This window comes from Centrocercus urophasianus, unplaced genomic scaffold (genome assembly GCF_019232065.1).
Source record: "Centrocercus urophasianus isolate 14NV4802_14NV808 unplaced genomic scaffold, USGS_Curo_1.0 seq_9, whole genome shotgun sequence".
NCBI classification, from domain to species: Eukaryota; Metazoa; Chordata; class Aves; order Galliformes; family Phasianidae; genus Centrocercus; species Centrocercus urophasianus.
Window position 1 is genome coordinate 1,116,321 of NW_024885532.1, and position 17,626 is coordinate 1,133,946.

Here is a 17,626-nt window from a genome sequence, read left to right on the forward strand (position 1 = left end):
GACAATCACCTGTCTCTTCCTGTTGGCCACCCCTTTTTTAATGCAGCCCAGAACACAGTTGGCCTTCCAGGCTGCAAGCGCGCACTGCTGGCTCATGTCCAGCTTCTCTTCTCCCAGGATCCCAAGTCCTTCTCCGCAGGGCTGCTCTCAAGGAGATCTTCCCCCAGTTTGTATAAATATGAAATCTGGAACTTTGATTTTGATGACAAGGTCTGGAATCCATTGGGTCAGTATTTATATGTTCATATCACAGTACAGAAAGAAAAGGATTCAGCTGAGTATTTGAAAAAGAATTCTGAGAAAAGGTTTCTCATTCCTTCTGTCTAAATCAGTTAGGGGCTTTGATTCACAGTCTTATCAGTACGTTCCAGAACATGAAAATAAAGCTCCTGTTCTTGTGTTTTCTATCTGTTTCTAATATTCTGAACATTACAGTGATATACTTTGAAGGTGATAAACTTTTTTCCAAACAGTTGGAATTTAAGTTGGACTTCAGATGTGACTGTGAAGTAGAAATTGTCATACATCCCATTAGAATGCAGGACAAGTTATAAAACAAACCTATCGCTTTTTCTATTGTTTGTTTTCTTTTTAATTTGCTTTGTTTCTTTGTTTTTTTGATGAAGTTTGCAATAAAGGAACTTAGTTGTAGTTCCTTTATTGCAAAAAAAGTTGTCTATGCAGATGATGAAGGATTATCGTCAGAGTTCCTTGGCTTTTATTAAGAGCCAAAACCTATCAAGACGTAATAACTTTTATCAGTGTTTGACTTTCTTCTTTGTTTGTGTCTTCCACATTATTACTTTTATTACTTTTTTTTTTTTTCTTTTCCTTTTTAACTCAATTCCTTGTTTGCTTGTCTGGGAAAATAATAATGAGATGAGAGATCAAGACTTAGAACAGTCTTTCTGCATAGATTTTTCAATATACTTTTGATGCCTGGACAAAATAATATAAACACTGCTATATATACCAAGTAATAATAATTGTTATCTGTTTTTTGTAGTGTCAGTTCTGTGAGAAGGCTTTTATGAACTATTCCTTTTTACAAGGTCATATGCTAAGGCGTCATCCAGAAGAATCTCAGATTGGTATGTACTTCAGTTTTTTACAGTGCCTTTTCAATCTATTCCTGCTGAATACTTCAGTCAGTAGCAGACCTCAGAGCACAGTTGTTTTTCTTTAGCTATACGTGTTATAAAGGAGTAGGTAAACATGAACACAGTGCAGTAACAAAAACTCATTTTGTGAATCTAGGTGAATGACTAGTACAGAAATAATCCAGCTTACCTGAAATCAGTTTTGATAGGATCAGACTCTCCTGGACTAAGCTGACTGTAAAATATGATAAGAACAAGAAACTGTTGAGAATAATCCAGCTTCATGTACCTGTGGTGATTTTGGTTGCTATACCACTTTTATTCTTTTCTCTCTTAATTCAAAAGCATTTAGTTTCGAAAGTACTGCTCTTAAAGTTTGCTTCGTTCATTCCTAAATTCTCCCCTTCCTAGTACACTGCATGCTTGTGATTTCTACTAAGGACTAGCATGTATCAGGAAGGGGCAGTGACTGGATAGGAGGAAAAAGAAGAGCATTAATGAGGAAAGAGAAAGGGAATCATCTTGCAAGGTGTGAACTGCATCTTACCAAGCAAATAAGAAAAACAAGAACAGTGAGTGGTTTTCCACTGGTAGAGTGGAAGAAGGAAAAATCTCCCGTGGACCTTATGGTTCATAAAAAAAAAAAAAGGTTGTGAAAGGAGCTGCAGAGCCAGTTGAACTAACTATCATATAAAGAGTTAGCCAGAAACTGTTGTATTTGTTTCACATAGTTATTCTCTATAATGTAGTTATACTCTGTAAGGTAGTCATACTTTATAATGTAGTTATATTCTACGTTGTGCTTGGATTTCCAGATGATGAGCAGCATAGTAAATCCTTGGTAAACTGATAAAAGAGGTTATAATTTTGACATATTTTAAACTTGAAATATTTTTAAAGTCCTTCACAATGGCATTCCCCCCTCACTCATTCCAGATAAATAATTAGCTAGACTCGTTATAAAAGTTACTTAGAACAAATTGAACCTAACAGAAATGATTAATTGAGGTCCACTTAGTCCTTCACAGGTTCTTCTTGGAGTCTGTATTCCTTAGACACAGAGACTTCTTAGAGTCTGTGTTGCTTACATTCCTATGGTACACCTTAAAATTAGTTGATATAATGCTGTTCTTGCAAGTGGTTTATAAAACTACTTCACCTGTCTCTAATATTGGTATTTTTCGGTCTTTATCTTCAAATAATTTTAGCAGTCTGGAGAACATACGCATTTAAAAGCTTCTTTGGTGAATGTTGATAGTTAGAAGGGAAGTTATTTGAGTCAAGCTTGATGAAGATGTCACACTATAGTGAAGCATTTGGGGTAAGGGACACTTTTACAGAAATTGCAACCAATGTTTTTAAAATCAGGTTTTTTGTCTTGTTTTCCTAGCAGAACAAAAGAGGAAAGTGAAGACAGACAAATTGCAGGATGAGATTGAGAAACTGAAGGAGCAGTTGCAGCTCACCAAATCCCAGTTAGAAGCAGAACAGCAAGCTAACATGGTCAGATTTTCCAAGGTAATATGTACTGAATAACATGAACTTCAGACAGGAGGTAGTGCCTTAGTCTGTGCTCACTCCTTTTGTAGCTAGAATGGAGCAAAAATGTATCCACAGCTTGCCTGCCTGGCAGAATGTTGCTTGGGCAGTAGAACTTAGCAACCCCACCACTGTGAATTTTGAACACCTCCTTTCCCTTTACTTTTTCTTTTACATGTATCTTTAAATTAATACTTCAGGCAACTCTTCTCTTAGCACTGAACAGTTGATAAGGCAGGCATGGCTGTTAAAGCAGCAGATGGAATTGGTCCTGCTGTGGTGAAATATAACTTATATTTAACATGATATTTTGTGATGGTTAAAAATTTCTTCAGATACAACTAATTTCACATGTGACCTAGTAAACTAAGATATCCTTTTTGCTAGTAGAGATTTTGTTCTTTGCTGCAAAGAGACTTACTAACAGAGGTGTAAAAGAATTTAAGGTAATGCAGCTTACTGAGAACTTGCATGTCCTAACAGAATTTAAGTACTAGAGGCAAGGCAAAAAGCAGTCTTTGTGCTGTGTGAATTTAAAAAAACCTCTTAAAACAGAAAGATTTAAAAGCAGTAATTATTTATAATACAATGAAGGCATAATTGAGTGTTACTGACTCTCGCAGTTGTGCTTCCTGCCTCGTAAAAAGAAACAAAGAATCTGTTACCTGTTTAATTTTTTTCATCTTCATAATTTCAGATCGTTTCACATTTTTCATTTTTGTTTAAGTAAGTGCAGTTGGATAGTTAGCCATCAAAATATGGGTGGATTTTTTATTTTTTTATGAAAGAAGGGCTTTGAGGAGGAAATTGTTGGTATAAGAGAACTAGATACTCCTAATGATTGAGGTAAACACTTATCCTGGTGTTATAGTTTGCCCTGTATTGTGTTGAAAAAGTAGAGTACAATAAACCTATTTGATAGAGAAAATTCTCAGCTATGAAGCACTCATTTTCAGTCACCACCATTAGCTGCGCATTTTCTCCAGCGACAAGCAAGAGCTCACATGCTGTACTCCTAAAACCTTTCACCAGCAGAGATGACTGACTGTTGCTGCCACCCTTACTGAAATACACCATTCACAGCCTCAATCTGCTGATGTTCACTCTTTGGGCTTCAGAAATGTTCAGCAAGAGTTGATGAATGTCAGCAAGCACAGCTTCTGAATGGAGAGATTCAGTTACCCATCTCTACTTCACATACACTTCCACGTCAAACCCTTTGATACCATCTGTGGCACAGCAACAAATGTAATGGGGTATTGGTGGGAGGGTTCAACTTCTCCTGCATGCATGTCCAACTTTTTGGCTTGCTTAGGTTGCATTGATTAAGGAGGAATTGTCTTGGGCTGCTGTTTCAGTTAGTGTTACAGCTGGAAAGACTATTGTGGTGAGAACAGGAAAAGAAACAAACAGGGAAGGAATGCTGACCTATATCTGAAGATGCAGGTTCACAGGAAAGACTCCACAGAGGAGAGATCTCTAGAAAGAGAACCTTTCCCTGTGGCAGTCAGCACTTATATGGGGTATAAGGAGGGGTGGAGCCAGGCTCTGTTCACACGGGTGAATTGCCTTCACCTGTGCTCCCATGGCTGACTTGGTTCTTTCCTCAGTTGGTCAGTCATTGGTTCAGGCCCTGACTCTACAGTTCCTGCACAGCTGCATGTAAGATATGTAATACAGTTGATGTACATAAGTAACAAAGCTTACTTTATTTTTTTAAATATTTTTTATTAGAAGATAAGAAGAGCAACAAAAACATAAAACTAGTGGAATATTTTATCTTGGGCTAACGTGATAAAATAGGAGGCTTTACTTCCAGAACATCCCTCATATAAACAGACTTCTGTACCTGAAGCGTTGTTTTTTTTCTTAGGGTTTGGAGCTTATTCATAGCAGCATAGAGCAGTTGTTCTTAATAGTTTAAGGGCCTGTTTTGATGTCATGTGTCTTAGCTAAGACTCTTAACTATAAGAGGACTGCCTGAAATGTTCTAGGGCTACAAGCTGCAGCGTTACATTGAGCTTTTGAAACCTCTTTGTTTTTCTGGGATGTTAGAGAAGATAGAGATATGAAGTGCAGCTAGATGCAGATGGTCTACTGGGAGTCCACAGTCAACTCAGGTGTCATTGTGTCCAGCAGGTAACTGAAAACATCTTCCCCATCTTTTATGAGAAGATTTGCTACTGGGAAGAACTGAGATGAAAAACTTGAAGTTCTTGGTCTGCAGTCTTCTGTTGAGTTGAAAGGATACAGAAGATCTTATTCTTCTTAAGCATGTTGTTAGTGCCTGATTCCTCACGCAGCTTGTAGTAGAGCTCATTGGCAAAGGATGGCTGCAGTTGCTAAAAATGGACCCAGCCAAAAGAGGGGGATTGCAAACATACAGCAGGATAAACTGAAGGTTGCTAAGTTTATGAAGTTATATCAGGCTGAGGAATTCCTCTGAGCTGAAAACGGTTGGCAGCTTGAAGCCTTGTGAAGAGTGTGCGTTTGCTTGCTCTGCAGTTTTCCTTCTCCACATATAGACTTATGGCCTCTTTAAGAAATATGGTACTGAATTAGGTGCACCTTTGATATGTCCACTTAAGGTGATTCATGTGTGCTTATTCTAAGAAAAACACCGAACTGCCAAAACTTCTTGAACCTTACTTGTTTTCCTGTATTGCTTTAGCACCAAAATTCTTCAGAAATGTATTGGTGCTTTTGTTTTTATGTTTGTTTTTTCCCATGCTTTTAATATTGCAATGTGTCCCCTTGAAAGTGCCTTTTTTCCACACGTTGTCTGCTTGGAGTACTGTTACATGTGAGTGAAAATATAATTGGTAATGTTTTAAAAATAATTTTAGGAATGTGAACAGCAAAAATCAAAAGAAGAAGAAATTCTACAATCATTTCATAAATGGAAAGAAGAAGAAAAAGCCAAATTGGCTGATGAAATAGAAAAAGTGAAAGATATGTTTATGAAAGAGCTTAAGGAGTTGTCTTCGAGAAATTCAACATTAGAAAATGTAAGTGTAGCTTTTCTAACATTTTAAGACATGAATCCTTTACGGTACATGATGAGCTTCAGATATTTATGATGCAATGTAGTCATCTTAAAGGGCGTCTTAGAAAACTTATAGATAATGGTGACATCATAGCTGTAACTATATCCTTGTAAATGGGTATTTTACCTAGATAATTGCAGCTTGTTTTTAATGACAGTGTTTTGGATGAATGATGCCTTCAGTTACCAGGTCAGTATTTTCCTACTCCTCAACATTTTAAGTGACTGTTTATAGATTAGTCATAGAATCATAGAATCATAGAATCACCAAGGTTGGAAAAGACCTAAAAGATCCCCCAGTCCAACCGTTCACCTATTCCCAACAGCTCCCACTAAACCATGTCCCTCAACACAACATCCAGCCTTTCCTTGAACACCCCCAGGCTCGGTGACTCCACCACCTCCCTGCGCAGTCCATTCCAGTGCCTGACCACCCTTTCTGAAAAGTAATACTTCCTAATGTCCAGCCTGAATCTCCCCTGCCGTAGCTTGAAGCCATTCCCCCTGGTCCTATCACTAATGACACGAGAGAAGAGGCCGACCCCCAGCTCACTACAACCTCCCTTCAGGAAGTTATAGAGAGCAGTGAGGTCTCCCCTGAGCCTCCTCTTCTCCAGGCTGAACATTCCCAGCTCCTTCAGCCTCTCCTCATATGGCCTGTGCTCCAGACGCCTCACCAGCTTTGTTGCCCTCCTCCCTCCTGTCAGTGCTGTTGCTATTGCTGTCTGTTGGACATGCATAATACTGGTATTCTCATGAGTGATGTGGGGGGGACTGATCTCTGCCTTATAGTCCTGACACTAGAGCTGCGTGTGTCTTCACTACAGCCAGAAGAAATGCTTCCCATAGTTCTGACAAAACCAGAATTGTAAAATACAGGTTGGAAAAAATACATGTGACATTAACAAAGCTCTAAGATTTTGTGAATGCTAGTTTCTGTGCATATTTGCAATGTATGTTTATGTAGGATGTATGTGTTAATAATTACATGAAATTGTTTGGATGATGAACTCTTGAGAAAAGTAAAGAATCTGCTCTGATCTATGTGTAGTTATGTCTAATGTACATTTTGTCTTAAATGACAGTTCTGTAAAATAAAATCTTTGTATATATTTGGGTCTTAATTTTCCTCCCCACTCCTTTCAGCAACTGTTAGCATTACAAACATCCAGTATGCAGAAATCCAATTTAGGGACACTGAAGGACAGCCATGAATTCATGGAAGAGAAGCCTCAGAGTACTCAGGATTATCACAAAGTGGTTAAACTTCTTGAAAAACAGGTAACACCATTTCTTAATGCATTGCTTTTGAAAGACTGTTCTTGTTCTTTTTTTGTACATCTCTGAGTAGAACTTTAAATTCAGAAGTAAAATGTCCATCCCTATCAATGTCTAAAATAGGTGTTTATAGAATTCACTACAACCTCTTTAATAGAAATTGAGGAATTATTTCCCTTATACTTTATTTTTATTCTTTTATGTATTTATACTTTTAATAATAAAGAGTATCTAGCTTTACTAACCATGGTTTGGTTGCAGTTCAGTTCTAGAAGGCTCTAATAAACCATTTATGTCGGATGATCCGGGAGGCTGTTGGAAAGAAATAATGAAAAAATGGAGTTACTTGTTTTCTGAGGTGAAAAAAAATATGAAGATGCTTTTGGACAGTGCTTGCCAGCCTGTGGTTTTTCAACCATACGACGCACTTGAACCTGTCTTTTGAAGCTTCTGGATTGGGACTGTATCATCTGACCAGGACAGATGCTGGGCTGGTGAAAAATTGTTGGACAAGCCTAAGTCAGACCATAGGAAAGAGCTGAGAAGGGTTGAGGCTGAGATAGTTACACTGAGACTCACTTGCACATCCAGGTCCAGATATCCAAAACTAGAGTTGTGAGGCCTTTGGGAATACCCAAAAACCTTTTTACTCTTGTTTCGTGACACTTTGTAACATATGTTATGTATTTCATACATCTGGGAACTTGAAGGGATAGTGCTGGTTGCTTCTGCTCAAAGATGTGGAAAATTTTAGTGCTACTTCATTGTTTATTTTGTTAAAGAAAATTCAGTTTACTCTAAAACTCATGTACTAAGGTATTAAGCAAAAATGTAGTTTTCAGAGCAACCAGTAGGAAAAACCTCACTCAAATGTATAAAACATGCTGATGAATGCTCTTTAATGTGTCTTAAATGTGGGGCTACTCAAATTTCATACAGTCAGTAATCTTTTTCATACAAGTCTGCATGTGTTGCAGTAGATTTTAATTTGTTGTAACAGGAATTAATACTGATTTTTTTATTTTTTATTTTTTGTTCAGGAGAGTAAATGGACGTCTAGAATACAAGCCCTTCGTCAAGATCATGAAACAGAAAAGTCCCTGGTAAGTGGCACAGCAAACCACATATGCTAGAAGGAAATGGAATTCTTACTCTTGGAGTAGTTCTTCATGTAGAGTAATACATCCTCTGGGGGTTAGAAAGCCAAGATCTCAAGAGTATCTAAAAGTGTGTCTTCCTAGATGCATTTAAGATCTTTGTATTCCAGTTGTAGCAGGATGTTGAAGTTTCTATTAAGGCCAGAACTGAAGAGGAATTTGTCATTTAAGAATCCAACAGATGCCTGCAACTGTACCTGTCTTTTGAAGGACTTGCAACTAATTCTGTGAACTCTGTATTTGTTTTCTGTGTTGTGTGGATATGCTGTATAGTTGAGATATAACTTGCTGATATGTAGCTTTCATCTGCCCTGCATCTTCAGCTGCCATAGAGCTACAGCATGTCACAGTCTTTTTTTCCTCTTCTCTTTCATTTCCCTGCTGCTTTTTCTGTTATAGCTCTCAAACTCAGAATCTGTTCAGCTTTTCAAAGAAAAAATACCATGGCATTCTGTTTTGCATTGGCATATCTATTTTACTATGCAGATCTTTATTCCTCAGGGCTTTTTTTTTTTTTTTGTATGTCTGCATTTCTTTTTAATCTCTTTCCTGCTTTGTTTCTCTTGCCTCCTTTCTTTTCATTTTCCTTTCATCTGCGTGACCATGTAAGAACTGAGCAGATCATAGTGGTCTGGCCATTACTTCTCCTCCTTTGGCAAGAAAGCAGTGGGGAGGAGCCATGGAACATTCCCCAAAAAGGATGTAGTTTATGATACACCCACATACATGCAAGAATAGAATGAGGGAGGAGTAATGTAAGTATTACTTTTTAGACGGTGCACTTAAAATATTGTTTTCTTTCTTCTACATTCACAGCCATTATATATTAGGTTTTTCATGCCAATTCACAGTTTTTCTCCTGAAAATGTTATTTTACACGATTTATAACCCAAACATTTTTATATAGTGATAGGCTTTTTCCCATAATCTTCATTTTAGGCAATCTCAGCAATGTGTTTGCATGCCCCCTTCGTTGTATTGAGATTCAGGTGGACTTTGTTGTGCAAATAAAATATGATTTAGACAAAGTCCCAAAGAAATCAAGGGATGTTACGTTCTTGCTGAAAAAAGTGTTAAAAATACTTAAAAGTAATATTTGTTTGTTGAAATGTTATAGCATTGAACTATTTTATGCAATATTATTATCAAGCTGTTTTCCTTTTGATTTCTAGCTCCTATCACAGATTGAGAAGCTTAAATCATCAGTGAGAGAAGACCTGAATAAAAATAACACCTTTTACAAGAGAAGGATAGAAGAACTGGGAGAGAGGCTTCAGGAACAGAACGATCTGATTATTACACAAAAGAAGCAGGTCTGTTTTGTGAAGCAATCTGTTTCAGAGAGCACAGGAAACAGAGAAACATTTTCCTGTATAATCTCCAGTTGCACTGTTAATATTACCTGTTGGTGAGAGTATTACTGGGAGTATTTTGGTTACACTTTGAAAAAACGTTGATAAATTGAAACCTGAAGAAGGGATGCAGGGATTAAAACAGTATTTGGAATGTAAGGTTTAACAAACCAAATGTTTTAGTAAGTTCTACACCAAGTTAAAGGGTTATTCGATTGTGGTTACCAAAGCCCTCTGCAAATGAAAAATTTCTGATGGTGAACAGGATTTTGTCTGCCACAAGATGATTGTAATGAGTTCTAGTGTTTGAAATATGAAAATGTGACTCTTAAGCAAACTGTTAAAGCTGTAGAGCAGGCAGGAGAACTGTTGATAGATTTGAAGTCAGTGTGTACGTTAGTGTTTCCATGGAGTGGAGATGGCCTTCCAAACCTGACCGTGAACTGCTGAAGCATGAAGTGTTGAAATGCTACGTACTGAGGTAACTCATAAACATGCTTTCATTTCACTTTATAGCTTATATTATACGTAGTGTGTAAAGTAGGAGCACAATGAGTCTGTTAAGATAACAAACAGAAATAAGTCTTAAACACTGACTAAACGTGAGTGTGATACGCATTGAACAGTAGAACAGAGTTCTACAGAACTGTATGAAAAGCAGTATTTTTCTCCCATAAGCAATAAGTCCTGGAATAGTACTGAAACTAGGTATTTCATACTAACTATACGTTTCTAGATATTGAGCAATTACATTTTAAACTGTTCATGTATCTGTCTTTTCTCTTTTAGATAAAAGAGTTGTCCACAAAATCAGTTGCAAGCATCAAACCCTCTCATAGTAAGTACAAAATGTGAACAAAAGCAGATTTTGTTTCTGATTTGAGCAGGTTGTCTGATACGAATCTTATAAGTCACAAAAAATAGATAGCAACTTTTACAATTAAATGTTAAAATCAAATCAACATTTTCATTTTCATGGGGTGGCTACCTGTAACAGTGTTTTTGTGCCTCTTGATTTCTAAAGTTCATGTTCTGCAGCTCTGAGAGCACGCAAAATACAAAGCTTATGTTTTGAGTAGTGAAGAGATGTGAAAGCAGTACAGTACCACTATTTTGTATTGTGCAAACAACTTCTGTTTTTTTTCTTTATGAAGTGTCATTTTAATTGTCTTCATGCCTGATTGCCTTAGCCTGTGGAGCCCACAAAAGGGGAAATACTTAAAGGGCAGACAAAATGGATTAATGAATCAGTTAAGAGGCTTATGTTTACAGAATTGTGAGAGCTCTAGTGATATTTTTTGTCTATGCAATGCCTTCTGAAATTTATTACATGTAGCTAAACCTGTCAGTAGCATTTTTGTGATGCAGTCTTGTACCACGAATGTCCCTATTGTTGATGCTGCAGTTGTAGTGACTTGGAATAGATTTACTGCAATGGATGATGAGAGCTGGATTAATTCTGAGCTCAGTTTGCTTTATTAGCTGGACACTGGTTTGAACTGAGTCTTAACAGCAGTAGGTTGGTTTGAGGAGTAAACAACCACAGTATGGCTGTAGAGCTTCTCAGCTGGACCTGGTCGTACTCTGCAATGCTGCAGTATTGACAAGTATAATACTGTGAAACACTAGGCTCAAAAACAGGGAGCCTAAGACTGTAGAATGGATGTGTAAGTTCACTTAACAATTATGCACAACACATGGTCTAGAAAGGGTTTGCATTGATCGGTAGGAAGTGTGGAAGAAGTAAAGATACAAGCCTTGATCAGAATAGACTTTGCTTTGGGGCAAGGCTTCTTCCCTGTGACACAGACACCATGCATACGTGACCAAAGAAGTAATCTGACCAGGGAAGTTTTGTGTTCCAGTTCAGTGATGGTTTTGTTACTGGCTTTGTTTCCAGCTTCTGGAGTATTATAATTATTGAGCATACGCAGAGGTTGTAGATTTGTTGTAAAGAACCATTTTTTACTTTGCAGGCTACTTGCTTTTCCCATTAAAGCAAAAAATTATGTAGCTCGTAATAATGATTAAATATTGCTGCATTTCTGAATCTTTGTCTGTTATTATTTGTTACAATATTTTTACTTTATTTTTCACTTCTATGCTCTTTTAGCAAACGCTGTAGTTGAGCATCTTGAAGAATCTAAATCAAGTCTACCTGTGATGTATGGTGAGTTTTTGCAATAGGTTCAGATTCAGCATTTGTGAATTTTAACACTGCTCTCAAATGTGATCACAGCTGTGAGAACAGTTACATTTAATGAATGCACTTTGAATCACTTTGCTGCATGACTGCACTGAGGATTCCTTTGAATAACTTGGAAGGGGATATACTGAAAAGGAAAAACAATAGAATTGAGAGTATTTCCTAGCAGGTTCTTACTGTGTTGAAGTACATAAAGGTCAATGAAAATAATAATGAAGAGGAAAGAGATATATTTTTTTCTCTTAGAAATTGGTTTGCTGGTATATGCATACACTGGAATTTCTACAGAGGAAAATAAGTGGAGATATTTGTTTTATAAGCCTTGAAATACTATGATTTTCATGTGACTTACGTCAAGGATGAAAAAGAGCAGCACTAATAATCAAAATAGACAGTCATCACATCTAGATGGTTCCTCCAGGGTCTCAAATAGATCACAAATGATGATACGTATAAAATGATGTTGCAGAATCACAGAATGGCCAGGGTTGGGCGGGACCTCAAGGATCATGAATCTCCAACCCCCTTGCCACACACAGGGCCACCAACCTCCCCGTTTAATATTAAACCAGGCTGCCCAGGGCCCCATCCAACCTGGCCTTGAACACCTCCAGGGATGGGGCATCCACAACCTCTCTGGGCAGCCTGTTCCAGCACCTCACCACTCTCTCTGTAAAGAACTTCCCCCTGACATCCAATCTAAATCTCCCCTCCCTCAACTTAAAACCATTTCCCCTGTCCTGCTGTTATCTACCCTTTCTAAGAGTTGATTCCCCTCCTGTTTGTAGGCTCCCTTTAGGTACTGAAAGCCACAATTGTAGGGGAAAAAACAGGAACCTTAATTTACATTGTTTGGTGCTTTGTGAAAACAGTTTTCATTTTCTCATTATGCAAACTAATGGCATTGTTTTTATAGCAATAGTCTGTGTTAAATTCTTACTTGCAATTCAAGTAATAAAGTAATATGAATAATGAACTTTGAGCAAGTAAAATGCTTAAACCTTAAAAGCACTCGTTTATTATTTATTTGAATTATTGACATAAATATAGATTTATTATTACAATTTCTCTTATTTTTAAAACCTGTTAGAGAAGAGAGGTGGTTTGTCTAAAAAAAGTACGTAATTTTACTTTTTCAACAAATTCAGAAACTTCTGAAAAGACGTGGGGAAGAGAGTGGGTGCAATGCAGCAGAAGTGTTACATAATTTGATCAAGAGTGAAAAGATTAAAAAAATGAACAGTTGATGTCAAAATACTTGTAGTAATTAATAAACTAGGGAAAAAGGGATTTTTGTTTTGTTAAGTGAAGTTATTTCAATGAGACAGATATTTTTGACTAACTTACACTGGACAACTGTTCACTGCTAGAAGCTTCTTAAGTTAAACTGTACCAAAGTGAATTGTTGTGTGGAGAAAAGTAGTACCATACAGTAGAGTATTAATAATAGTGCTATAAATAATCCATTAATGTTTTCATTCAAAACAGCTTTCATTCCACCAATGCAGCAGTGCTGATTCTAGCTGAGAAATCTCACAGGAAGTACTTTGGTTGAATTTAAGAACTGAGTTTCATCAATAGTTCTGCTCTTACAGACTTACGTATTTGACAATGCTTGTCAGTCATTGCTTTTTTTAGTGCATTCACTTTCATTTCGACTGAGAGAAAACAATTCTATGAACACTATTTTCTGTGCTCTGACAGTTTAAATCAGCTTATTCAGTTACCTTTCCTGATCTCTTGCTGCTTTAGATACTGTGTTTTTGACATCTTATGAAACTTCTCAAGATAAAATGTATGTTCCTGCCATTGATATAAAAAAAGATTCACAATCACTTTACTATGAAACCTCAAATAAGGCATTTCCTTCACATTCTTATGCTGATTATTATTTTATTTATCTCTGCAGGTCTCTCTGTCTGTCCCCTTTCTTCCCTTCTGGATTTTCTTAAAATTTACCTTACCTAATTTCTGGATAAAAGGTTAGCAGAAATTATAGTGACTTTTCCCAAAACTTTCAGGACTCTTCAAGGGATTGAATTACATATGGAGTTAAGATATCATGGCCACATTTCATGCCCTGTGGAAAAGAAAATGCTTTTCTGGTAACATCTGTATACAAGTTTATTTAGTGTACATCATCTCTGAAACCAGAAGAGCTGAAGCTTTCCTACCAAACAATTACCTGCATTCAGAATATCTTTCTTGTCTTTCTTCTTTCTTGTTTGAGAGAAAATTAATGTGGGAGAGAGCTCTTTTACAGCTTAAGGACACTTTTCAAAGTTGCTTGGAACTTTTCCAGTTCAAGATTACTTCTGTGTGTTTCAAAGCTGTACACTTAAAAGATACTCACGTTACAAATGAGCTATCCTAGGTGTAAGGTGGAGTAACTGTGTTAGCTGGGTGCTTTTGTGACAATGATGTGGATTTCTTATTCAGGCTCTTGAGGCAGCTGTAGGTTTGCCCAGATATAATTGAAGTCCTTCCAAAGATGACTCCTATCTCATTAAAAGGCAACAGGTGAATTATAATTTATCTCTTTTTAAGTGGACTTTAGCTTCTAGATAGCTCTTGAAATCTTGATAGTTGTTCAATATTTAATCTTTGGTAGGCCAATAATACTGGGTTGAATTAATGGGCAATCTAATTAATCTTTTGCTTTTTAGCTACTGTCTTTAAAACCTTTGACTCAGTCTTGACATATCTGAAGCAACTGAGGAAAAATTAGTCAAAGTAGTCTTCCTAGACAGTTAACAGAGAAAAGAAAAGGGACACCTTCAGAGTTTGGTTCAGCTGAACTAAGATCTGAATTGCTCTTTGAAGCTGAATTGCTCTGTGTCTCTTCTTTGACTGTAGGAGTCTGAGATGACTATATTCCTACCTTAGAGACCTCAGGTAAGTGACTGAAATGTATCATATTTAAGAGTAGTAGTTTAAAATTTACATTTACGCTGCTTATGTGCAGTATATGACTACCCGTTGATTAATTATGAGGAAAATGTATTACTCAAAAATGGCAGTCAAAGAGATAGGAATCAGGGATTAAGCTCTTAGGATGCAGAATGTGAGTATAAATGAGAAAATTCAAGGAGTAAGCAATGACTGTAACCATGGCTCGCATTCCTTGCGTCAAATTACAGCAAAGAGGCATATTTCTATTTATCCTTGGTTTTTATTTGCAAGCACGACGTGCTTACTGTGGGCCTTACTTCCCTGTTGTACAATTGTACACTTCTGTTCAGCCTAGAAGTACTTTAACATTTCATATCTCAGAATAAATAGACAGGATTTCTGCTTCAGGTACGGACCAAGAGACTGGTTTTTCCACTAGTACTATTGAAATATTGTGAGGGTTTTTTTGTTGTTTTTTTTTTTTTTCCCCTTAGGTAAAAACACACAAGTAATATATGATGTGCTGGAAACACAAACAGGCTGAATTCTTCACTATTGTTATTACATTTTCCTATTCCTGTATAGAAATTGTCATCAAGTATTACTTAAAACAGAAATTTAATGATTAATCAAAGTATTCCAGACGCAATTATCTCTCCACACGTATCAGCTGGCAGAAGACGTAGTCTAAAAGATACAGAAAAACACTCTCATCATTGTGGAGGTCATCTTAAGGTTGCTGGCCTAATGATAATTAGTATTAATATGGCTGGGTTCAGGCCAGCAAGTCACTGATATATGACAACCAGTTTGCAGCAAGCTGGTGTTGGCAGCTACTGTTTAGTTTGGTTCACATCTGAACCTGGTGATAAAGCTAGGGTTATGTTTAGGGCTGATATTTGCTGCTGACAAGCGATGAAGACGTGCCTAGAGCTTGCTCTATAGGCTAGATGGAGGATTTAGCAACAATATCTGTGTGAGCCATTTGGTTAGGGTCAGGTGTGGGACTGCTGGAGAGTACCAAATAGAATTAGGTTTGAGTTACAGTGGTAAAGGCCAGAAGGAAAAAAAAAAAAAAAATGATTTGCAACAGGGTCTGCAAAATGCTGAATTCACCCAGGAACACCTGGTTTTTGCTGAGCAAAGGTTTTATAGGGGTCACTGCGCTTGGGTTAGAATTTGGCTTAGGCAGATGTTGATCAGCAAAAGAGAGTTACAGTTGAGCTGAGATGGAGCAATTAAGGTATGTAGCAGCAGCAGAGCTTGCCTGAATAGGTTTAAGTATGAAGTTGATATTTATCTGTTTTGTAACTGAGAAAGGGGTGGATCTAAGAGTCAGGGTTCAAATGATGTCAGTGATCGAACTATAATTGAGGATACATCTGAACTGCAAGACTGATGTAATCTCCAGTACTACCAGTACCCTGGTACTTAAGTGATTGCTAACAGTAAGCTTGCTAATAGTTAGGTGCTGCTCATTAGATAAGAGCTAAGAGGTCTGATCAGACTGCTAGAAGATAAAAATTTCTGGTAAACTTCAGAAGTGCAGTTCCTTAGGGAGTCATCTCTACACCTGTCTTTCTGTAAACTACAGGAGTGGTGAATGAAGCTGCTTTTTCTTGAGATGATGTTTGGTAAATATCAAACAGAATACGTGTACAGTACAGTGAAAGAAAGGCCTGCTTACACTGGAGAAGTTGAAATTTCCAGATGTTCCACTGCATGTGTTGTGATTCGATCTCCTGTCGTCATGCAGCACACATTATTCACTTATTTTCCACAGTGGGGATACTTGTTTGTTTTTGCTTTTCCATTTCTTATTTTACTGGTTTTAACTTCTGTTTCTAGTATACTGAGGGAGATACACATGCACCTTTTTTCCAGATTACTTTCAATTCTGGATTCTTGGAGCTGGGCTTTTTCTTCAAAATTAAGTTACCCAGCAAGGCTGTGGTGATACGAGTCATCACCTTTAAGTAGATTGCATCCGGGTAAAGTAGACGTGAAATGACTGTAGATTAAATCCAATTATGTAGCAACTGGCTGCCTAGTAGGTCCAGTCAACAAAAATGCTGGGGCCTATGCCCATGCAATAGAATTAAATTGCACCAGAGCATCACTCATCTGTGCTTCAGTCTCTGTCATCCCAAACGGAGTCATAGCTTTGCATCCAAGTTGGTAAAGGGCAGCAGTGCATCGAAAACAGCATTGAGAGTTCAGTAACTTGGACTCTTTAGTCCCAGTTCAGATGGGGAGTATTGGAAATGGGACATTGTATCATTTAGCTCCAAGTGCTCAATTCACTGTGATAATCCGTCCCAAGCAAACTTGTACCCTACTGTACAGGACATGCTGAGGAACAGGCATCTTTGCAGTAATGTCACTTCTTCTCCTTCCACCAGTCCAGCATGGCAACCACTTACAGTGTCAGAGGATTCCTGAGGAAGCTGAGGCAAATGTATGCTGTCCCAAAATACTGGCCAGTGCATTTTCTTTTGTACTGCCAGTAGCTGAATGCTGAAAGTATTGCTTGCACATTTCTCTGTTTTTGTGATAAACCTAGAAGAAACTCAGGTTTTAGTTTTTATTGCAATTCCTTTATTTGTGAAAGGTAAATACTAACATTTTAAGATCTTATTTTTTTATTAGTTGACGTGAAAGCATTTTCATCCATCTCTTAAATATGAAGTTCATAGAATGGTAAATAAACTGTCCTCTGACTTCGCTAGTGCAAAAGCAGTTACTCTTGATAGCCTACAGAATAATAACTTCAGTGTTTTTAGGAAGCCTTCTTTCAGCAGAAGACGTTTCAAGATTTCTTTAAAGCAGATAATAATAAATTTTCAACAAAATTTATTTTAAAATATTCAGTGATTTACATCTGTATAGAAAAATGTTGCGTCTTACACATATGGATTCACTGCTTACTAATTCTCTAGATTAACGAGTTATCAGATTTTTTTTATATAAATATATTTTAGAGGGTTTCTACATCCATCCATTTCACCTGCCTTTTGTAAACTACTAAGACACAAAATGCACAGAAGCAATATTTA

General features: G+C 37.2%; 1 protein-coding gene across 3 annotated transcripts in view; it reads left to right on the forward strand.

The window, feature by feature from the left end:
• Positions 1 to 17,626, forward strand: part of DZIP1 (DAZ interacting zinc finger protein 1) — a 35,427-nt gene that overhangs the window by 5,182 nt on the left and 12,619 nt on the right. For all 3 annotated transcript variants that reach the window (XM_042838885.1, XM_042838886.1, XM_042838887.1), the window contains exons 3-10: positions 1,007 to 1,091; positions 2,491 to 2,618; positions 5,486 to 5,647; positions 6,832 to 6,966; positions 8,004 to 8,066; positions 9,293 to 9,433; positions 10,262 to 10,310; positions 11,586 to 11,642. In XM_042838885.1, the coding sequence (XP_042694819.1) occupies positions 1,007 to 1,091; positions 2,491 to 2,618; positions 5,486 to 5,647; positions 6,832 to 6,966; positions 8,004 to 8,066; positions 9,293 to 9,433; positions 10,262 to 10,310; positions 11,586 to 11,642 (820 nt within the window). The remainder of the gene's footprint in view (positions 1 to 1,006; positions 1,092 to 2,490; positions 2,619 to 5,485; positions 5,648 to 6,831; positions 6,967 to 8,003; positions 8,067 to 9,292; positions 9,434 to 10,261; positions 10,311 to 11,585; positions 11,643 to 17,626) is intronic.